The sequence below is a fragment of the Cenococcum geophilum genome (genome assembly GCF_001692895.1).
Source record: "Cenococcum geophilum 1.58 unplaced genomic scaffold K441scaffold_1, whole genome shotgun sequence".
Taxonomy (NCBI): domain Eukaryota; kingdom Fungi; phylum Ascomycota; class Dothideomycetes; order Gloniales; family Gloniaceae; genus Cenococcum; species Cenococcum geophilum.
Window position 1 is genome coordinate 2,437,510 of NW_027137559.1, and position 22,058 is coordinate 2,459,567.

At 38.9% G+C, this 22,058-nt stretch overlaps 3 protein-coding genes across 3 annotated transcripts; 2 read left to right on the top strand and 1 right to left on the bottom strand.

Moving 5' to 3' along the window:
* Positions 1-5,148: 5,148 nt before the first annotated feature.
* K441DRAFT_650260 (uncharacterized protein) lies at positions 5,149-6,151 on the top strand (the record flags this gene model as incomplete). The annotated part of the gene is made up of 2 exons (XM_067647005.1): positions 5,149-5,330; positions 5,636-6,151. Coding segments are annotated over exons 1-2 (624 nt in total), but the record flags the coding sequence as incomplete, so codon positions are not given.
* A 311-nt stretch (positions 6,152-6,462) lies between these two features.
* On the bottom strand, positions 6,463-7,948 carry K441DRAFT_650261 (uncharacterized protein). Its single transcript, XM_067647006.1, has one exon. It carries the CDS (start codon positions 7,693-7,695, stop codon positions 6,883-6,885), a length of 813 nt encoding a protein of 270 aa, XP_067510288.1. The 5' UTR covers positions 7,696-7,948; the 3' UTR covers positions 6,463-6,882.
* Positions 7,949-8,097: 149 nt separating this feature from the next.
* K441DRAFT_650263 (aldehyde dehydrogenase-like protein) lies at positions 8,098-10,137 on the top strand. The gene is made up of 4 exons (XM_067647007.1): positions 8,098-8,425; positions 8,499-8,698; positions 8,753-8,921; positions 8,977-10,137. Exons 1-4 carry the CDS (start codon positions 8,298-8,300, stop codon positions 9,983-9,985), a joined length of 1,506 nt encoding a protein of 501 aa, XP_067510289.1. The 5' UTR covers positions 8,098-8,297; the 3' UTR covers positions 9,986-10,137.
* The last annotated feature ends 11,921 nt before the right edge of the window (positions 10,138-22,058 follow it).

Consider the following 22,058-nt stretch of genomic DNA (forward strand, 5'->3'; position numbering starts at 1 on the left):
GCTGGAATTCTAGATCCATCTCAAGCTCCGTCGGGCGCCTCCCAAGACGCCGGAAATGTTATCGGATTGTCGTTCAATGGTTCCTTATGGACCACATAGCGAGTGTGTGCACAGACTTTTCACTTTTCCCACTAGCCCGAGCAAAATATTGCTTTTATCCTTATTATTAGTTCATATATTGGATTTGGTGCGGCCCTGCTACACGACTAGCCGCCTCTCGTCTGAGGCTCGCGGCAGACGGCGCCTTCTCTATTAGAGCCTGAGGGCCAATACAGCAAAATCAATGAAGCCAGTTCAAGAGTGGCTGTCCGCCAGCCCAGCAGCAGGCTGCTGAGTGTCTGCAGACCGCCATGCCTCTGCGCAATAGTTGCTGTCATCGAACCACTTGTATCTCAGCAACACGGAGGCATCCGAATCCATTGGATGTGGGAACTACAGCAATGCGTTGGGTGCCGCGAGGAAGCTGCGAGATTCAGCAGAGTCAAAGCCACCAAAGCACTGCCCCCCCATGTTCAGCTACTCCTCAACACGCGCTCCCCCTTGCAAAATGTATTGCAACATCTCTCTTTCGTAGCCCAGTCGTGGAGGGCGAACTCGAGCTCGACTGTAAAAGCTCTTGGTTTAAGTGGCAGAGAGTGGATTTAGGGGTACCAGGCAAGAAAGAGGCTAAGGACAAAATCTACCTGCTATCCCCATCTTGGTTTAATCACCCTGGTCGCTCCCGCAAAATTGCACGTGGTGACCAGGATGAGGGGGGTAATCAGATCAAGACCCTGGCCAGGTACTAGTACAACTAGAGGCGAGGGGCATTTTCGGAGACACTTCGCCAGATGTGACGGCGAACCGCTCTGGGCGCTGGCACGATGGCAGGCGTTCAAGGTGCTGGAACAAGCTGTGTTGTGCTGCACTCGGAGCACAGAAGAAAGTGCAGAGCATGCAGCAGCCCGCCGTTACTGGCTGGGGCACTCGGTGAATCCCATAAACGCCCCGGATCCTACGTGATTATTAGATTCAATGGTTTTTATGTCTGAGTGTCGATGGGCCTCTGCAGCCGTCAGGCCTCAAAATCTCTCATTTTTGCTTTCTCCTCTCCATATTGTAGACCCTTGGATACAGCGCACAGTATATAAATTCTTTGCCCTCCAATTTTACTAGAAACAAGTACGCGGCAACCTAGGTCTTTTGAAATTTTGGTGGTGGTGACTGGCTGCTACGTGTGACCCGATTAAGTCGGGATTCGTTATATCGGATTCTTATTTCAGTCTAGCTCTGGCGCTTTGCTTTGTTTTTTATTTTTACGGAGGAGGTAGCTGATCTGTTGAAACCCTAATTACCCTAATTGAGCGACTGCACTTAAGCCATAAGCCACACCTGTTAATTCCAGGTGTGTTTGCTTCAAAGCCTCAAATAATCACATGACTTGAATTTCTCAGACGCACGCAAGCTTTCTATCCCTCCGTACCCAGACTTCGTAACATGATTGCACCACTCTGTTTGATCCTCACGACGAACTATGGATCCGCGATCGATGGCCCCGGCGGCATCATCCCTCGTCTTCTTCTACGCAAACACTGCAAAAGCGATAAAGAATGTCACTGAAAAATATAATGCGGCCCCGACGACATCATCCATTAGTGCCGAATGCTCAGCCATCAGCGCGACTTTGATGGACATCCAGTCGCTGCTAAGCCAACCTCACACCCTCTCATCGCGTGTCATCTCACAGATTCAGCTTGAAGAAGCTTTAAAAAATGCACAGAATGGCTGCAATTTCGCGGTTTCTAGGCTGGAGGAAGAAGCAGGAAAATGTATGGGAAATCAAACAACCACGGGAGAGAGCCCTCGCACCTGGAGCATGACGTATCTGTGCGACGAAGTACTGATAAAGGTACTTCTGCAGCAAATTCAGAGGCAGCTAACGGATATCAACTTGCTGATTGCGGCAGCACAAAGGTAATCGAAACCTCGAGTCTCGTACTTCGCACGCCTGAAGCATGCTAATAATATTTAGAAACTCTAGTTCGGAAATTCGACAACTTCTCAAGAATGACACCTTTATCGGCGACTTAATCGACATAAGGGATCCAATAGATACCCCGACCCCTAGTAAGCCCTGTGGATACAGTCAAGCTCTCTGGGAACAATTCGACCCCGATTCGAAGTCCATTTGTACTCAAAGCTCCACCGATGTATCCGGCTTTAGCTTCCGCTCGGGGCAGAGTGAAACCTACAGTCTACTTGACGGTGACGGTGAGGCCGATACGATGGTACCCAAGTCACACTTGGCACCACCACAATCTGGCAAGACCAAGAAGGTACCACGTGCGCAAATGGGGTCCATATTCTTCAAACTTTTCAAGTCCAACACCGAGTTGCACCGTGCCGCAAAGAAAGGAGATGCGAAGAAGATAAAGGCGCTACTAGATTTGGGAGTGGACATAAACTACGAGGGTTCTTCTGGATGCACAGCGCTGCACCTGGCAACCGACTGCGGTCACGAAGCGGTGGTCCGGGTGCTTCTGGACAATGGGGCGGATCCTAGGGCAAAGTCTAGTGAGGGACGAACTCCGCTGCACAGTGCGGCCCGCACCGGTCACACGGGAGTGGTCCGGCTGCTATTAGAGAAAGGCGTTGACGTCAAAGCGGAGGATCCTTCTGGCTCTACTGCGCTTCATATAGCAGCCTACAATGGACAAGAGTCAGTGGTCCAGATTCTGCTAGAGAGATATCCCTTCGTTGAGCTAAGGGGGCCTTCTGGATTTACAGCGCTGCATGTCGCGGCCTTCAACGGGCAATCGGCAGTAGTCCGGCTGCTGGTCGAGATGGGGGCAGACCTCGAAGCACGGAGTGACACTGGACGGACAGCGCTGCAGCTGGCAGCCGAAAAAGGGCACGAGGCGGTGGTGCGGCACCTGCTGCAGCATGGGGCCAATATCATGGCGAGGGATAGCATTGGACGAACGGCGCTGCAGGGGGCAGTCTCAAACCAGCACGGAGTGGTGGCGCAACTGCTGTTGGATAAGGTGGTGCCAGAGGCTCCCCCGCACTGGCAGCTCCAACGAGGCTCTGGGTCAGGACCAACCTTTGAATTTGGTGCAGTCGAGCCAGCTTTCAAGATGGCAGAATTGGATGCAACTGAGTCACCCACGTGGTCGCGACAAGTCTCGAAGGCGCCCGTATATGAGTTGCCGGCAGGTGAATTGAACGCAGGGCTGAGGAAGCCGACGTCAATAACTCGGCGGATGACTCCGCTGACAAATCGGAAAAGGGCAGGGGGAACGTGAAGGTGGAGCTGGGATCTATCCATGATCTGGGCATGGGAGCAACGTGGAAGACGGCCTGGGGTGTATATCCCTTGCACCGTCCTTAGAACTGTGGTTCGTGCGCACCTCATTGATTGGTGCGCACGGACCACAGTTTTAAGTCGGTGCAAGGGATAAGAGCGTTCGACATGTCGACTCATTAATGCAATGAATGGAAAGCGCCCGCCATAATTGGTGGCCACGTCCGGGCATGTTTTGACGGCTTGCGGTACTGGGCATACCCTCTGCCATGGCCAAGAGAAGCTCGGGGAGGCGGAGGCCATGTACCACCAGTGGGCGCTGGCAGGGCGGTGGCGGAGCTGCTGGTGGAGAAAGGTGCCGACGGGGTTGTCGCAGTCTAACGAGACGATTGATGGTGCTGTACTAGACGGCCGAGGACGGGTACAAGGCAATAGTGCAGCTGCTTCTCGAGCACAAGGCAGACGTTCTGTAGTTGCGAAAGCGTTTTATTAATCTACGAAGGGTTGAGAGAAGAAAACTCTGCTCTGAGAGCGGATAGATGTACAGCGTCTGCGAGCAAGCACGAGACGGTTGTCAGTTGACTGCTGCAAGAATAATCGATTGAAGAACCAGCTGAGAAGCTGGGAGAGCTGAGTCCAAGTACACTGAGAAGGCTCTGGAGTAGTAGTAAATAGGGGGTGAAACACGTGATTTCCAACTAACAGCAGTGGTAAAAGTTATCTCATGAATCAGACGCTCCGCAGAAGATTTGTTCCGTGACATGGGATAACGCACAGACCCTATTCTGGACCAATTAGAACAGCGCACTAATTTCAGCCCCCTGCGCACCCCTGTCACCTGACAAAATCCTCTGCGGAGCGTCTGAGAGCTTATGGGCGTCGCTTTGGTGAGATTTGAATGTTTTAAAAATCAAATTTTATGTATTTCTACGAGCGACGTCCTTACTATAAGAGTTATTATATATTTTATTGATGCAATAGATTCTTTAGGTAATTATATCTATATATTTATAAATTATAACCCCCTACTAAGAATACTAGGGGACGAGATACATCGTCGCAGAATGTAAGTTAGATTTTCAATTTAAATGTTTTATAGATTTTAACTAAAACCGACCAACTACCTATGTCTAACTTCTCGTAAAATAGAGCTACGATATTGCTATAATATAGAGACGGTAAAGAAGACAAAGAGCTTTTACCTCGTAGTATTTTAGAGATAATTAGACCTAGAGAAGTACATAAGTTTTGGCAGTAAGGCAAAATTATAACAAAACTGGACTAAAACTGACCGACTACCTATATCTAACTTCTTGTAGAATAGAGCTACGATATTGCCACAATATAGAGGCGATAGAGAAGAAAAAGAGCTTTTAGCTCGTATTATTTTAGAGATAATTAGACGTAGAGAAGTATGTAAGGCATAGCAGTGAGGTAAGATTGCGACAAGAAAATGCGACTAACAAAATGCGACTGACGCAACCAACTATATAATATAGCTACGACGTCGTTATCTAATGCAATAGATAGAGAAATTAAAGAGCTCCTACCTTATAGTATTTTTATAATAACTAGACGTTATAAAAAGGTTAAGATACGCGTTATGGTGGAAGAGTTATCGCCTAATAAGAAACATTAAGTTCTCATATAAAGGGCGCCCATAAGCTCTTAGACCCTCGGGGAGAAATTCCTCTTAGTGTGATCTGATTGGTCCAGGAGTCCACAGGACTAGGGTAAGGTCCATAAGCGTAGCGCTAGTCCTTCCACGTCGTAGCGCAATTTCTCCCCGGAGGTCTGATTTATGAGATAAGGTAAAAGTGTAGTACCGCCGACCTTTTTCCGGCGCTCCATCGGTAACCACGCTCAGCTACCCCCGCCGCTCTATGCTCGTGATTGAATCTCCTTCCAAGATGCAGAACACAGCGTCTGCTCCTTCATTAGAAGATATTAAAGCCCTTGAACAAACTCGTCAACGTCTTCAAGCAGTTGTCACGCACCTCGGCCAGATTCAAGCTCAGCTCGCTCAGACTGACCCGCTCCCAAACTGGTATGTTATACTTTTGTGTTATTTCTTTTAATCTCCCATACCTACGTCGCTGCTTCACAAAAATAAATCTTTGGGTTAAAATGTCTTTTCTATTTTAACATTGAAGTTGCTTCTCGAAATCTAAGACGCATGTCAAGGCTATCCTCATCATTTCATACAGCCCCTTTTCTTCCCTTTTCACGATTTTGCCTATCTAGCAAGATCCATTCTCATTCGCTTCATTTACACCCTACCAATCGCATTTCCCACAAACCACTCTCTGTCCCCCCTCTATCCTAATCGCCCATACCTAACACGCCATTCAGGCCATCTCTACAAAAATCCTCTGCGCTTCTTCTCCGCACTGTCTCCTCGCTCCTCAACACAACAGAAACGCATTCTGAGTTCTTACGCTCCGCACATGCCTACCCGCTGCCCAACTTCCCCGGCCGCACGCAGGAAGCCCTGCTCGGCGCGCTGTTGCGGAAAAAGCACGAGCCGAAAGTCGAGGACTGGATCATCGACGGGCTAAACGAAGCCGCCAAATTCTGCGACGTGCCAAGCGAGTTTGGGGTTGAACCGCGGGACGCTGATTTCGCGGCGGACGGGAAGAAGGGGATGCGCGAGGAAGACATTTCCGAGCTGTGGGACTGGGCGGGGCCGGCGGAGAACGATATCGCGCGGAAGGTGCTCACGGCGGGCGAGGAGTCGGGATCCGGGTCTGAAGAGGAGGACGAAGAGGAAGAGAGCGGCGCGAAAGACACTGCTATGACAGATGCGGCTGGGAAGGCTGCGGCTGGTCCTGAGCAGTCAAAACTACCCCTCGCGACTGTGCTGCGCTTCATGAGTACGGGGAACGTGCCGCAAGTTATTGATCCCGAGCAGCACAATCGGGATATGCAAGCAGCTATGCGGGCGATGGCTGCGCAGCGGGAAGCTGAAGCCGCGGAGCAGAGGGCGGCGGCTGGGCAGAGGGTTGTGGGGCAGGTTCGATGACCTGGCCCCTGTAACTTGTGGGAAATGGGGTTGGTGAGGTTTCAATGTGGGCTTGGATTTACGGCACTTGGATTGATACACCCAAGCATCTATAGTCAAGTCGTTAAGACTGGAGCTTTCTATGCGATTTTATCACATTTATTGCAATGAAAGTCTATCACTCATTGATTTTAGTCTATATCCTGGTTCTATCCTGTCGTGATTGCTATCTTTCCTGCAGTTCTCGACAGCCAGTGCTATGTCGTTTTATCTACTTACTTTTTCCAGGAAACTACCACTAGATATCCGTGACGGAACACCTTGATCGGGTTGAAAACCCACCGAACCTCTCTGCAGCTCCTCTTCTGCTGGTTGCTTTTGAGATATATTTGAGAAATGCCTTAATGCTATCAAATGGCTCACCTGACTCTAACGTAGTCCAGCAGCGCCAAAAAGGCTTGGTAGGCTCGATAGCGCCGCTAATCGTTGTAAAACCTCTTTCTAAGGTTTCATAACCCAGCATCCCGGTTCTTGAGATATCATAACCTCTTGATTCCCATTACTCTGCCATCTTCTAACTCGTCTTGGACACCTTCTCTCACTCTGATCTTAGTGCATACATCCTCACAGGATACAAGTCCTTAGGAAAGCCCTTCTGCACCTCTGTCGCCACAATTCTCAACCCCGCCTCCTTGAATAGCACCCTAAACTTCGCATCCGTGCGCGTGACGCTGGAATCCTCGTCGTCAAAAATATCCCAGCCGCTGGGATCCGTGCTCATATTCTCTTTAACCACGATCCAGGCCCCCGCAAACACCTTACTCTCCCCTTTACTCTCCTCCTTACTTTCCTTACCACCAGCATCTTCACCATCCCCCGCATTCAGCGGCACCGCCAGCCCTTCCTTACACCGTTGCAGATACGCCACAAGCTGCACATCCGTAAGATGTCCTAAACACCACTGATTCCAGATCAAATTATACGCGCCCTCCTCCGGCGTCCAGTCCTGCAACCCCAAATTCCGCACCTCGCCCACCTCGCCCTTCCCCGCCACCGCCGTCCCTTCCACAACCAACTGCTCCGTGAACTTCCCCACCGGCTCCACGACATCGACGGTCCGCGCAACGCTGCGCAGAAAGCCGTGCGTGATGCGCCCGATCCCCGCGCCACAGTCGGCCGCGCGGGGCAGCGGCGACGTGGCGGCGGGTGAGCGCGTCTGGCGGCGCAGTTTGGATAGGAAGTTGGCCGAGCCTTGCAGGTCGATGCGCGAGATGTGCGGGAAGCCGCCTAGCATCCCGTTCACGGTGGATGGGATCGAGTTCCAGTAGGTTAGCGCGGCGGACTGGTCGATGGCGGCATCGGGGGGCGTGGTGGTGGGGGCGGAGGGGTCGGGGTCGATCGTCATGTCCATGGCTAGGTTGGTGGTGGTGGAGGATGTCAGAGGGGTCAAGGAGCGGTTACGGAGGACAGGGCGGGTGTGCTGGGCTGCTGGAGCGATTTGGGATTGTTTGTGGTCGTGGGTGAGGACGCCAGTGTGGAAGTAGCTAGGCCCAAGCTAGTGGTCGGTTGTTTAGCCATAAATCGGCTGCAGCTTCTCTTCTCAGCGGGAGGTCATTGAGTATAGATAGGACTCATAATGGGGGGTATAATAGCTGTGGTAATAGCTGCGGCAATAGCTGTGATGTTGAAGGCGGAGGAAAATTCCAATGAAGCAAATGCATGCGATTTCGTGCATACACGTCCGCGATAGGAAGTTGTATCCCGTTATCGGCCGGCGGGTCGTCATGGCGGGGTCCGTCCATCGAGCTCCAACATCCAATTGGAATTTCTAAGCTGGGAGGACAAGGCCAGCCGAATATCTACTGCTGTCTGCAAAGAGCAGAGAAGAGTTTGATGTCTAGATTTCTCGAGAGGCTCTTGTCAAAGCCCGCTTGGAAAGCTTCTTGCACACTCCCGAAATCGTTTATACCCTTGCCCATTGTTGCTATAGGAAGACGTTTCTCCAGTACTATCATGTCTGATCTGTCCGTCGAGCTCACAGCGCCTAATGGTGTCAAGTATACCCAACCAACAGGTCTATTCATCAACAATGAGTGGGTGAAATCAAGATCTAGAGAGAAGATCACAACTATCAATCCAACGTAAGTTATACATATGGCTTGACCTTTGTTTATGAACGCTGTAATTCTAGTCAAAAGCTAACTTATATTATAGCGACGAGACTCAAATCACATCCGTCTACTCTGCCGGTCCTGAAGATGTCGATATTGCAGTCGCAGCAGCCCGCAAAGCTTTCAAAGACCCCTCATGGCGGGACATCTCGTCAACAGAGCGAGGTGATTTATTGTATAAGCTATCGCAGCTTATAGAACAACACAAAGAGACTTTGGCAACGATTGAGACATGGGACAATGGTATATTAGCAATGGGAGAATATGCTCTTGGAAGTAAAACCTAACACGTTATAGGCAAACCCTATTCCGTTGCGCTCAATGAAGATTTGGCGGAGGCTGCTGGTACAATTAAATACTATGCTGGTTATGCGGATAAAATTCATGGTCAGGTCATTGATACCTCCCCGGCAAAGCTTGCGTATACAATTCGGGAACCCGTTGGTGTTTGCGGCCAGATCATTCCGTAGGTCTAGCCAGCATTTTACACCACGGTAAATCCACCTTCTAACCCTACCCAGATGGAACTACCCACTCGCAATGGCAGCCTGGAAACTCGGCCCGGCTCTTTGCTGCGGCAACACAGTGGTTCTTAAAGCAGCCGAGCAGACACCCCTTTCCATCCTTTATCTAGCGAATCTAATCAAGGAGGCTGGATTCCCTCCTGGTGTTGTGAACATCTTGAATGGTGAAGGTCGCAAAGCCGGTGCAGCCATCGCTCAGCATCTGGGAATCGACAAAATTGCTTTTACAGGCTCCACAGCAACTGGCCGCGAGATTATGAAGATGGCGTCCGTAAACATGAAGAATATCACGCTCGAGACTGGTGGCAAGTCCCCCCTACTGGTTTTCGACGACGCAGATCTCGACCAGGCAGTTAAGTGGGCGCACATCGGTATCATGTCGAACATGGGCCAAATCTGCACGGCAACATCCAGAGTGATGGTCCAAGAAGGCGTGTACGACCAGTTCGTTTCTGCCTTTAAAGAACACGTTGCCAAGACAAGCAAAGTCGGCAATCCGTTCGAAGACTCGACCTTCCAGGGCCCACAAGTCACAAAAGCGCAATATGACCGCGTTTTATCATACATCGACTCTGGCAAGTCTGAAGGCGCAACGCTTGTTGCTGGTGGAGAAGCCTACAAAGATGTTGGCGGAAAGGGCTTCTTCATTGCGCCCACGATATTTACTAATGTGAAGGACAATATGAAGATTTTCCGCGAAGAGGTGTTCGGTCCATTCGTCGTTATAGTGTCTTTCAAGACTGAAGAAGAGGCTATCGATCGTGCCAACGACACCACGTATGGTCTTGCAAGTGCGCTCTTTACAAAAGACGTTGTTAAGGCGCATCGCGTTGCGAGGAGGCTCGAATCGGGTATGGTGTTCATCAACTCAAGCAACGACTCGGATATACGAATTCCTTTCGGCGGCGTGAAGATGAGCGGTATTGGAAGAGAGCTGGGCGAGGCTGGCTTAAGTGCGTACAGTTCACTAAAATCGGTCCACTGCAATCTTGGAAACTGGCTGTGATAGCTGCTGTGTAGTTTTTTTGTACCTCGTCTAATAAATTAATATTTATATCGAAAATGTTGAGGGCCCTATGGTCCCATTTGGATCAATTTGATCGCGAATCTTACCTCATTTAACTACTATATTTTAAGCACAAAACAAGTCTCTATTTATTATCTTTCATATCCCCCCCTGCCCCCCCCCCAATGCGGGCAAGTGGGCCACATCAAAAAATTAGAAAATTTATACCTTAATATCTTAACAACTACTTAATAATAAATTCTAATAATTCAGATTTGAGCTTTTATATATACTCTACACCTTCTATTAAAGTTACATAGTAAATAGTTTATGTCACGGGACACCCCCGCAACACCTTATACACGTCCACCTGTTTCCACCGACTCAGCAATTAGAGACCGACCACGAGACCGCAATTTGCCGCAATCTATGGCAATCTAACAGCATACTGCCGCATTCTGCCAAGCTCTGCCAGGGCCGCTACCCAAATCCTATTCTACCCCGTACTTATATTGACTAAGCAACTAAGTTAACAATATATACCCTTTCTTCCCGTTTGCTTCCTTCTTTCCTTATATAACGTCTTAATTTTATTACACAGTTTATATACGTAGCTTAATAATATCTACTTTGCTATATATTATTATTGCTTATACTTACAACGTAATTGTAAAGCATATTGCCCAGGTGTACGGTAGGGAGTAGGCGAGCCGAGCATGAGTCACAGGAGAGTCGATGGAAGAGGACGATACGGTAATGAGGATAGGCAATAGCCTGAGTACAGAGACGAACCGATGAGGAGGACAGGAGGGCTGCAAGCCCGAGGAGCTTATAAGGAGGTGCCAAGGGCTAGCCGAAGGCTAGCCTTGGCAGTCCCTAAGAGCTCTCAGGCGTGCACTCGAGTAAGGGTTAAAATAACCCTTACAGTAATACTATATTACGTTAAACCTATACTCTATACCGCCTTACCTAGTATATAGAATAACTTAGAAGCCCCTATATCTATAAAAGACTTATAAGCTATATTTACTAATTAATATATAAATAAATCTCTAAGACCTTTAAAGACCTCTATAAACCGGCGAAAACTTACTTATTAAAGTAAGCAGCATATAACCTACCCCTTCTATATCTTTAATAATCTAATCACTACTTTAGGTACCTATTATTATAATAGATATATCTAATATAGGCTAAGGGTCAGCCTATTAGGTTCCGGAGTTAGGGGAAATTTTTTTTAAAGAGGATAAGAAATAAGATATTATCTTTATTAGATAGAAAGAAGGCAAATTACGTAAAGTAAAGATAAGTAATTGCCTATATTCTAAGTAAGCAGGTCTTTAAAATCTTAAAGCTTTATAAGATTATTAGTATTCTATATATTCTACCTAATGTTTACTAAGCTATGGTTACTATACGTAATATAATTATTAAAATATCTTTAGCCGTACCGGGCTACTGTAATAGTATATTAGCTATAATAGCACTTAATTATAATAGAGAAGCAATAATACCTAATTGCCTTTCTGGCGATATATAGTTTATAAAAGGTAAAAAGAAAGCCTTAGAGTAATTAAATAAAGAGGTTAAGGAACTTAATAAAGCTAACTGGACTACTAGGCCCTCCCTTATAGTTAAACTAGTGTCCTAAGCTCTGTTAATGCTTACGGCAGCTATAGCACTTCTACGGAGGCCTTTTAGAATACTGCTATAAATCTTAGATCCCTATCTAATATAATCTTACTTAGTGCTCTATGTTTTACNAACACTTCTTTAATATAGATTCTAGCGACATCCTCTACTAAGATTTCTTCTGTATATGCTATAAAGTATCCCCACTTTATAAGCTTGTCTACTATTACTAAGATTGCGTTGTAATCTTGTTCAGTAATAGGGTCTCTTAATTTTGGCAACTTAATAATAAAGTCCTATAATATAACCTCCTATAGTCTTTCTGGTATTTTAATAGGTTATAGCTCTCTATATAGCTTATACCTTATTAATTTATTTCTTTAGCAATCTAGATATTCTTTTATAACTTATCTTACTAGTCCTTAGATTCCATTAATAATATACTCCTCTTAGAGTCTTAATACTAAGCCCATAGCTCCGTTATATCCCTAAGTTAGTCCCTTATAGAATAACTTAATAAACTCTTTTACAATATTTCTTAGTACGTATATTACTTCTTAGTTTTTATATTACTTCGCGTTTAGATCCTCTGCCTATAACGGAGCCTTATAGTAAAAACTACGGTGGACTTATTAATAGGCTAGGTATATAGGTATTACCGGAAGTTAATAATGTAATAATAACTGGTGGAGTGGTTACCTAATAGATTAACTCCAATTGTATTCTAAGAATTACTACAAGGAAGGAACTATCTAGGTAGGGACTAAGGGTCCTTAAATACACAACTGTACTCCTAAGAAAGTCGTTGCTCTATCTACTCTATTTACTCTATTACAGATCTTATAGATTATATAGATTACACAGATTATATTACGTAACTCTACTTACTATTTCTTATTATATAGTTCTACGGGTTCCATTCTGGACCGTGCTTGTATTAACTAACTAGCTTCTTCTAACTCCTCTCTAAGTAGTCATAATATCGTACTTAAAGCGTCCGTAATACTATCTCCCTCCTCTCTATTTTTATCCTTAAAGATACCTAGCATCTCTAAGTCGTTTATTAGAGGTATAATGTCCGTCTAATTAATTTGGTTAATATTATTACTTATAATGCCTAAAGCACCTTCTTTTTCTTTAACTCTTCGTCGTACGCGTACAGTCTCTTCTATACTATTGCTTGGTAAAGTAATGCTATCTCCATGTTCTTATTATGCGAAAGAGGGGTTAGTCTATATTATATTAGCGAGTCCTTCGTCCTAGCAACCCTCCTTTTATTTAAAGTGTACTAAAGCAAACGTTTAGTTATTTTATAATATTCGCTTAGTTTCTAACGCTAAGTATATATGTCCTATAACTCTTAATAGTCTCTAAGTTCCCTAAGTAATATATTATAGGGTCTCGTATTTAATTTGCTGCTATAAAGCTTAATAATAAGCTGTCCGTCTCTTTAGCGGAACTTTATTATTCACGTAATGCTAAGAAAGAGGCTGCTAATACTTAACAGCAGGCTCTTAATTCTCGTCTTACTATATTTACTTAGTTAATTTATTTTAAGAAAGTTCGCGAGAAGGTCCGTTTTAAGGAGTGGAAACTTATAAAACAAGGTTTATAGGAACTTAGTAATAAAAAAATGGATTCTCTTCCAATAGAGAAGGAAACAACTCTAAGTAGTTTGGCAGTCGCTCTTCCTAGGTCCCCCTTAGGTAACTTATTCTTTAGTGATTCCCCTTTATTAATATTACCTAACCTTTTCTCTTTTAATACTCCTATACCTTTCCTATAGCGTTCTTTAGGTTTTTTAGTAGTTCCTAAGTAGTCTTATTATAGCCTATCTACTTTACTTTATACTATATTTCATCGTCTACGTCCTTATAATTAACGATCTTTAAAACTTACTATTTGTCTTCCTCTTGTCCTTTATATATATCTACTTTATAAACCGGTAGCTTAATATTTCTATATACTGGCTCTAGTATTGTAATATACTATATAGGGTAGATCTTTATTCTAGCTAGTAGGTTTAACTTAAATATAACTAGTGAAATTCTCTATTTAATTTTAAAAGGTCCTAGTCTAACATAGTCTAACTTCTTACTTAGTTATTAACTCTTAAAATTTTTATATAGTAGCTATACTTTATCTCCCTCCTTAAGATCTAGTCCCTTAGATCTCTTAGCATTATAGTACTTTTTCATTCTTTATTATACCGTCTTAGCTATTTCCGTAAGGTCTATATAAAGATTTATTAAACTCTTTATTCTTTACTTAACTATACTATTTATTTTCTTTACTTAATATAGCGATAATAAGGTCCTTAGCTTATATCCATAATTTGCCTTAAATAGTAATATACCTATTCCTTCTTATAGTGTTATATTATATATAAACTATATAACTGGTAATAGTGATACCTAATTATTCTATATATAATTAATATAATACCTTAAATACTATTCTAGTATCTAATTTAATCTTTCCGTTTAACCGTCTATCTATAAATAATATACGGTAGAAGTTACTGCTTAAACTCCTTACTCTACTAAGAACACTTCCTAGAATACTGCTATAAATCTTAGATCTCTATTTAATATAATCTTGCTTAATGCTCTATATTTTATAAATACTTCTTTAATATAGATTCTAGTAACATCTTTTGCTAATACTTCTTCTAAATATGCTATAAAGTATCCCCACTTTATAAGCTTATCTACTATTACTAAGATTGCGTTATAATCTTATCCGGTAATAGGATCTTTTAACTTTAGTAACTTAATAATAAAGTCCCATAATATAACCTCCTATAGTCTCTCTAGTATTTTAATAGGTTATAGCTCTTTATATAGCTTATACCTTATTAGTTTATTCCTTTAGTAATCTAGATATTCTTTTATAACTTATCTGGCTAGTCCCTAAATTCTATTAATAATATACTCCTCTTAAAGTCTTAATACTAAGCCTATAGCTCTATTATATCCTTAAGTTAGTCCCTTATAAAATAACTTAATAAACTCCTTTATAATAGATCTCGGTATATATATTACTTCTTAATTTTTATACTACTCTAAGTTTAGATCCTCCGTTTATATATCTAGGATCTTTTATATTTAATTACTCTTTAATAATTTATAAATCTGTTTTTTTTATATTGCTATAATTTTTGGATAATTATACCTAATTAATCTGTCTATATTTTTTTGTAATAAAGCCCCTAATAGCTTTTCCTTATTTTATAGTTTAGCCTTTTTACTTAGAGCATCTACTTGTGTATTCTCTGTACCCTTAATATACTAAATCTTAAAATAGTATTCTATAAGTATCTCCGCCTATCTAACCTATCTATAATTAAGTTCTTTTATTATTAGGAACCTTATTAGGTTCTTATAATCCGTCTTAACTATAAATAGTTTTTCTATACCTTATAAGAACGATCTCTATTTTTTTAGTACTGTAACTATACCTAATAACTCCTTATTATAGATGTTATAGTTCAGTTCTGGTAGTGTTATCTTTTAACTATAGTATGCTACTAGGTATTATCTATCTTTATATTTTTATAGGAAGTACGCTTTTAGTATATAGTCTAATACATCCGTTTTAACTATTGTCTTTAACTATAGTTAATAGATTTTAAGAACTGGCTCCTAGGTGAATAACTGTTTAATCCTCTTAAACAGTTCCTTTTATTCCTCTCTTTATACCTATAGTTCTTCTTTCTTTATTAATCTTGTAAGTGGCTTAATATTCTTTAACTATTAAGCTATAAACCTTCTATAGTAATTATAGAACCCTAGAAATAACCTTAATTATATTATATTTTCTAGTTCTTGCTAATTTACTATAGCCTTAATCTTCTTTAGATCTATGCTAAGTTAGCCTAGTTTAATAATAAAATTTAACGAAATCTGTCTTCCTAGTGAAAAATTCGCATTTCTTAATTACTACTAGCATTTATTCTTCCTATAGTCTCTTTAAAACCTATTTAATATATTCTCTATATTCTTCCTTACTTATTAAGTAGATAATAATATTATTAAGGTATACTATAATAAATTCGTCTAAGTATTCTCTTAATATATTATTAATACGCTTCTAAAACATTACTAGTGCATTTATAAGCCTAAATTGTATAATTAGTGGTTTATATAGTCCTTCCTTTAACCTAAAGGCTGCCTTTTATTTATTACCTTCCTTAATTCTAATTTAATAGTACGCTTATCTTAGATCTATCTTTATAAAGATTTACATATTACTAATTCTATCTTAAATTTTGCTAATTAAGGGTAAAGGATACCTATCCTTCCTAGTAATGCTGTTTAACTGTCTATAGTTAATATATAGCCTAAGTTTTCTATTCTTCTTTAGTATAAATAGTACTAGATATCCCGCTAATAACTATAATAGTCTAATATATCCCTTTTAAAGATTTTCCTAGATAAACTCCTTAAGTGCCTATAACTTTTTTTCTATTAACTTATAAGTTAGGTAGAACCTTAAACTTATTTCTAGTTCTAGTTCTATTTTATAGTCCTATACTATATACTCTAACAGCTTTTTACTTTCTAGTAACTATAGCTTCTTACTATACTTATAGTATCTCTTTAATATATAACTTAATCCTTAATTAGTCTCCTTATATATTGCTCTAACCTAATACTATACTAACTTAGTTTATTATTGTATTTTACGTTATTATATATCTCTAATATCAACCTAACCTATAACTTAATTAATCTTTAGATTATATTTCTATAACTAAGGCATTCCTAGTACTGCCTTATTATTCCCTAATAGTAATATATTAAAAGACATCTTAATTTATCTTCCTTTAATAGTTATCTAAATTAGTCCTGTTTTAAGATTAATAATGCCTCCTTTATAGGTTATTAGATCTCCTAAAATTGTTACTAATAGATAAGGGTGCTCTTTTTACCTATATAGTAGCCCTATCCGTTTAACTACTGCTAATAAGACATAGTTCTTTATTACTCTACTATCTACTAATACTTTAAACTACTAATCTTACCATTTAACTCTTAGGTTTAGGTGTTATTCTTAAATTTCTTTAAGGGTTTAAGGCTCTACTATTGGCTCCCTCTAGTCCTATAGGCCTCTACTTTTTCTAACTATTAGCCGCTTAATCCTATTACACTTAGCTTATTCTTTAGCTAATACCTAGTTCACTTTTTGTCTTTAATATACTATAGATAGGTATTCTCTAGATATTTCTACTATTATTATCTATCTAAGCATTCTTCCATAAGGAATCTTCCTGGTTAGTGTATTAAATTTCCTTTCTCTTAGACTTTTGCTAGATGCCAGCCGTGTATATACTTAGTATTCCTATACTATTATTTATCTATTATCTAGTATATCCTTATAGGGTATTTCTAATTTTTTTTCTTTTAGATTCTTATATATCTTATATATATTATCTATATATGCAATCTATAATAGCGTATAGTATGCTAGGTGCTTTAGGTTAACTCTTAGCTTATCTTTATCTTTAAGTTTAAACCTCTATCGTACTAATCTAAACGTTATAACTTTATTTATAGGTACTAAGACGCGCTTTTTACTTTTTTAGTCCTTTAATCGTTTCTTTAGATCCTTTAATATTATAATTAAGGCTCCCTTAATATAATTTATTGCTTTTTCCATAATTAGGTAGTCTTAAATAACTTTTTTGTCTAACTATATATAGAAATCTTCCTATTTATTATTATGTCGTTACTTATACCACTTTTAATATAGCTACTAGAGTGTATACAGTCTATTTATAAGGAAGTATCTTCTTATTACTACGTTATAACAGCCCTTTATATATTGTTCTTTAAACCTAGTAAGAATCCCTAGATCCTCTTCGTTTTCTAATTTAATAAGCTACTTAGTTCTTAGTATGCCTATTCTTAGCCTATTAGTAATTCTTTATACTAGTGCTCTATCCTTTATACGTCCTAATATACTAAATCTTATATCTAGTTTCTTTTCTTACTATATAATAATTCTTGCTCTAAACTCTTCTATAGTTTCTTATTATTTATATTTTATAATTAGATCCTTAAAGTTCTCTTACTTCTTAATTGCTATATTAATTTTTTAATCTTTAGTCTAAACGTCTTGTTTAACTAGTAAGTCCTTTAGGTCTATATATCTATCTCCTAATCTAACTGCTATTTATATTATAGATTCTTTAATCTATAAAGAAGCTCCTTACCTCTTACTTATAGGTGTCTTAATTCGCACTCCAAATTCTTAATCCCTTAGATTCTTTAATTCTAAGCTTACTTCTAACTTAAGCTTAGCTCTAGCCTTAGTTTAACTAGGCTTTACTAGTATTCTTATCTTATCTTAAGAATCTTAAATCTTACTTATCTCGTCTTAAGAATTTTATACCATTAGGAATACTTATCCCGTACTTATTTATATATATTTAAACTAAGCTATTACTCTACTCTATTAGTTTGCGTCCGTTATAGGTCTTTAAGCTTACCTTATCTTATCTTAAGAATTTTAGTTATCTTTTATCTCGTCTTAAGAATCTTAAGCCTTTAGCCTTTTACCTTTATTAAGTGGTAAGCTAGTACTAGCAGTTGTCTGCTTACTTAATTGTCTTTAGATATTACTCCTTCTATTTTATAAAGCAATAGATGCCGTATCTAATGGTATTATAATACCTGTTACTAAACCTTACTTTATAGCGGTCTTAGTCTCTACTTTTATTACATTATTAAGGTTTAGATACCCCTAGTTAGTTCCCTTACTATTCTTATTGCTATTAATTAATAAGTACTCCAACTCTATTATTATTATTACTAATTATTATCCGTACGTTACTATAATATCTTAATTTAGCTTATAAAGTTAATCCTATTCTTTATCTAACTCTTTAATTTCTTTAAGTCCTTTTAACTCTAGCTCTTATAGCTAATAGCTTGTACTATACTTAGCGTCTTTATAAATTTAATATACGTTATTATAATAAAACGCAAAACTTTTAATTAAATATTCTTTTGTTCCTTACAGTATACTATTATCCCTCTATATATATATATTATATACTATTAGTCTAGTTCCCTTTACTATATAATAACTCTAACCACCTCTATAGTCTCTAGTAAAATAACCCTATTTTCCGTAATTTATATAAGCTCTTTTTTTAAACTATTGCTTTTATTATAGAGTCTGTTTAAATATCTTCTACTACTAAGATCCTTAGTTTAGCCTATGCTCCTTAGTCCTATAATTATTTAATCCTTAACCTCTAGGTTTCTATAGTTTCTTACTTTATCTCTTATAGGTTTTTTTAGTACTACTTAGGTCTATTAACTCTACGCTATACTATAGTTTCTAACTTAGCTTTAATTGTTATATACTTTATATCTTATATAACTATAGAACTCTATCTTAGCCCCTCTTAGCCTATTCCCTTTAGAAGATCCTATTATTAATCTTAATTACTTAATCTATTAATTTCCTTAGGGTGTTTATATCTTCTATTAAAATAATTATGTCCTAGACTTTAACCTTAAGTCCCTATTTATACTATACTATAAGCGCCCTATTATTCTATTTAACCTATATAGTAAGTATTTAAAACTATATTATATACTTAATTACTAAAGTTTACTATATTAGGTTCTAAAGCTTTTTCTTTACTATAACTATTACTTCTAGGTCCCTAAATATCTATATTAATTATTTTATAAATCCTACCTAGCTAAAAAATATATATCGTACCTTTTAATTAGTAGTAGTTATTCTATTAGTCTAAAAGTTTGTAATACTAGCGCGTCCATAGGCTTGTTACGGCAGCAGTGGTTCCCAAGGAGGTCAAACAGTAAGGTAGTAGAGCACCACAGGCGACTTGCAGGCGCTAAGCAGGCGAGTCCCAAAAGGCGGGGAGATGGATCACGGGGTTTTCTCATTTTTCTTAAATAGAGTTTTCTCCCCACATGTAAATAAGGAGTAGTCCGCGTGGGCCCAGTAGGGATCCGAATCGGACGTCAAGCAATGAATTATTATTATTCTATTAGTCTATATTTCTATTAAGTAGGGTTTAAACTATTTAAGTGCCTAACCTAATAGAAATAGTCCTGCGTAGGCTATCTAATCTATTATTATAGCTAACTTAGCCCCTTTTTATATAACTTTAAAATATATTTACGTTAGGAATCCTTTAAGCTTTAATCTCTCTCCTAAGAATTATTTAATTAAAGGTAACTTAACCTTTACTGCTCTAATCCCATTAAGTCTTTCTTTAAGTATTTAGTTGTTCTTATTTAACCTATTAATAATTTCCTATAACTGCCTAACCGTAACTAGTTATAAGTTAGTATCTTATATACTTATATCTCCACTTAACCTTAAAGTAGTTACTGCCGTTAACGGCGTTATAGTAGCTGCTTTTGGTGGTATATTATTTGACTTCTTAAAACTATAACCGTAGTAGTGATTATATAACGGAGCCTTATAGTAAGAACTACGGTAGACTTGTTAATAGGCTAGGTATATAGGTATTACCAGAAGTTAATAATATAATAATAACTAGTAGAGTAATTGCCTAATAGATTAACTCTAATTATATTCTAAGAATTACTACGAGGAAGGAACTATCTAGGTAGGGACTAAGGGTCCTTAAATACACAACCGTACTTCTAAGAAAGTCGTTACTCTGTCTGCTCTATCTGCTCTATTCGCTCTATTATAGATCTTGTAGATTATATAGATTATATAGATTATATTACGTGACTCTGCTTACTATTCCTTGTTATATAGTTCTACGGGTTCCATCCTAAACTGTGCTTATATTAACCAACTAGCTTCTTCCAACTCCTCTCTAAGTAGTCGTAATATCGTACTTAAAGCGTCCGTAATACTGCCTATACCTCTTAGATCTTTTATATTTATTTACTCTCTAGTAATTTATAAATCTTTTCTTCTTATATTGCTGTAATCTTTGGATAATTATATCTAATTAATCCGTCTATATCTTTTCGCAGTAAAGCCCCTAATGGCTTTTTATCATTTTATAGTTTAGCCTTCCTACTTAGAGCGTCTGCTTGTGTATTATCTATACCCTTAGTATACTAAATCTTAAAATGGTATTCTATAAGCATTTCTACCTATCTAACTTATCTTTAGTTAAGTTCTTTTATTATTAGGAACCCCGTTAGGTTTTTATAATCTGTTTTAATTATAAATAGTTTCTCTATACCTTATAAAAATGCTCTCTATTCCTATAGCGCTATAACTATACCTAATAACTCCTTATTATAGATGTTATAGTTTAGTTCTAGTAGTATTATCTTCCGACTATAGTATGCTACTAGGTACTATCCATCCTTATATTTTTATAGGAAGTATACTCCTAGTGCAAAGTCTAATATATTTGTTTCAACCACTATCTCTAACTTTAGTTAGTAGATCTTAAGGATTAGGTCCTAAGTAAACAACTCCTTAACCTCTTTAAACAATCTCTTATACTCCTTTCCCTATATCTAAGGGTCCTCTTTCTTAGTTAACCTTATAAATAACTTAATATTCTCTAACTATTAAGCTATAAACCTTCTGCAGTAATTGCAAAACCCTAAGAATAACCTTAACTATATTACATTCTCTAGTTCCTACTAATTCACTATAGCCTTAATCTTCTTTAGATCTATACTAAGTTAGCCTAGTTTAATAATAAATCTAATAAAATCTATCTTCCTAGTAAAGAACTCGTATTTCTTAATTATTACTAGCATCTATTCTTTATATAGTCTCTTTAAAACCCATTTAACGTGTTCTCTATATTCTTTCTCGCTTATTAAGTAGATAATAATATTGTTAAGGTATACTATAACAAATTCATCCAAGTATTCTCTTAATATATTGTTAATACGCTTCTGGAACATTACTAGTGCGTTTATAAGCCCGAATTGTATAACTAATAGCTTATATAGTCCTTCCTTTAACCTAAAGGCTGCCTTTTATTCGTTGCCTTCCTTAATTCTAAGCTAATAATATACCTACCTTAGATCTATCTTTGTAAAGATTTATATATTACNNATCCTGTCTTAGATTTTGCTAATTAAGGGTAAAGGATACCTATCCTTTCTGGTGATATTGTTTAACTGTCTATAGTTAATGCATAGTCTTAGTTTTCTATTTTTCTTTAGTACGAATAGTACTGGATATTCTACTAATAACTGCGATAGTCTAATATATCCCTTTTATAAGTTTTCCTAGATAAACTCTTTAAGTGCTCTACCTTCCTCTTTAATAAGCTTATAAATTGGAAAGAACCTTAGACTTATTTCTAGTTTTAGTTCTATCTTATAGTCCTATGCTATATAATCTAATAGTTTTTTACTTTCTAGTGACCATAGTTTTTTACCATATTTGTGGTATTGCTTTAGTATATAACTTAATCCTTAATTGGTCTCTTTATATATCG

Coding starts and splice junctions, on each gene's coding strand:
- K441DRAFT_650261 (XM_067647006.1), bottom strand. CDS start 7,695: ATGGACATGACGATCGACCCCGACCCCTCCGCCCCCACCACCACGCCC.
- K441DRAFT_650263 (XM_067647007.1), top strand. CDS start 8,298: ATGTCTGATCTGTCCGTCGAGCTCACAGCGCCTAATGGTGTCAAGTAT. Junction 8,426..8,498: donor ATCACAACTATCAATCCAAC/GTAAGTTATACA, acceptor CTTATATTATAG/CGACGAGACTCAAATCACAT. Junction 8,699..8,752: donor GATTGAGACATGGGACAATG/GTATATTAGCAA, acceptor AACACGTTATAG/GCAAACCCTATTCCGTTGCG.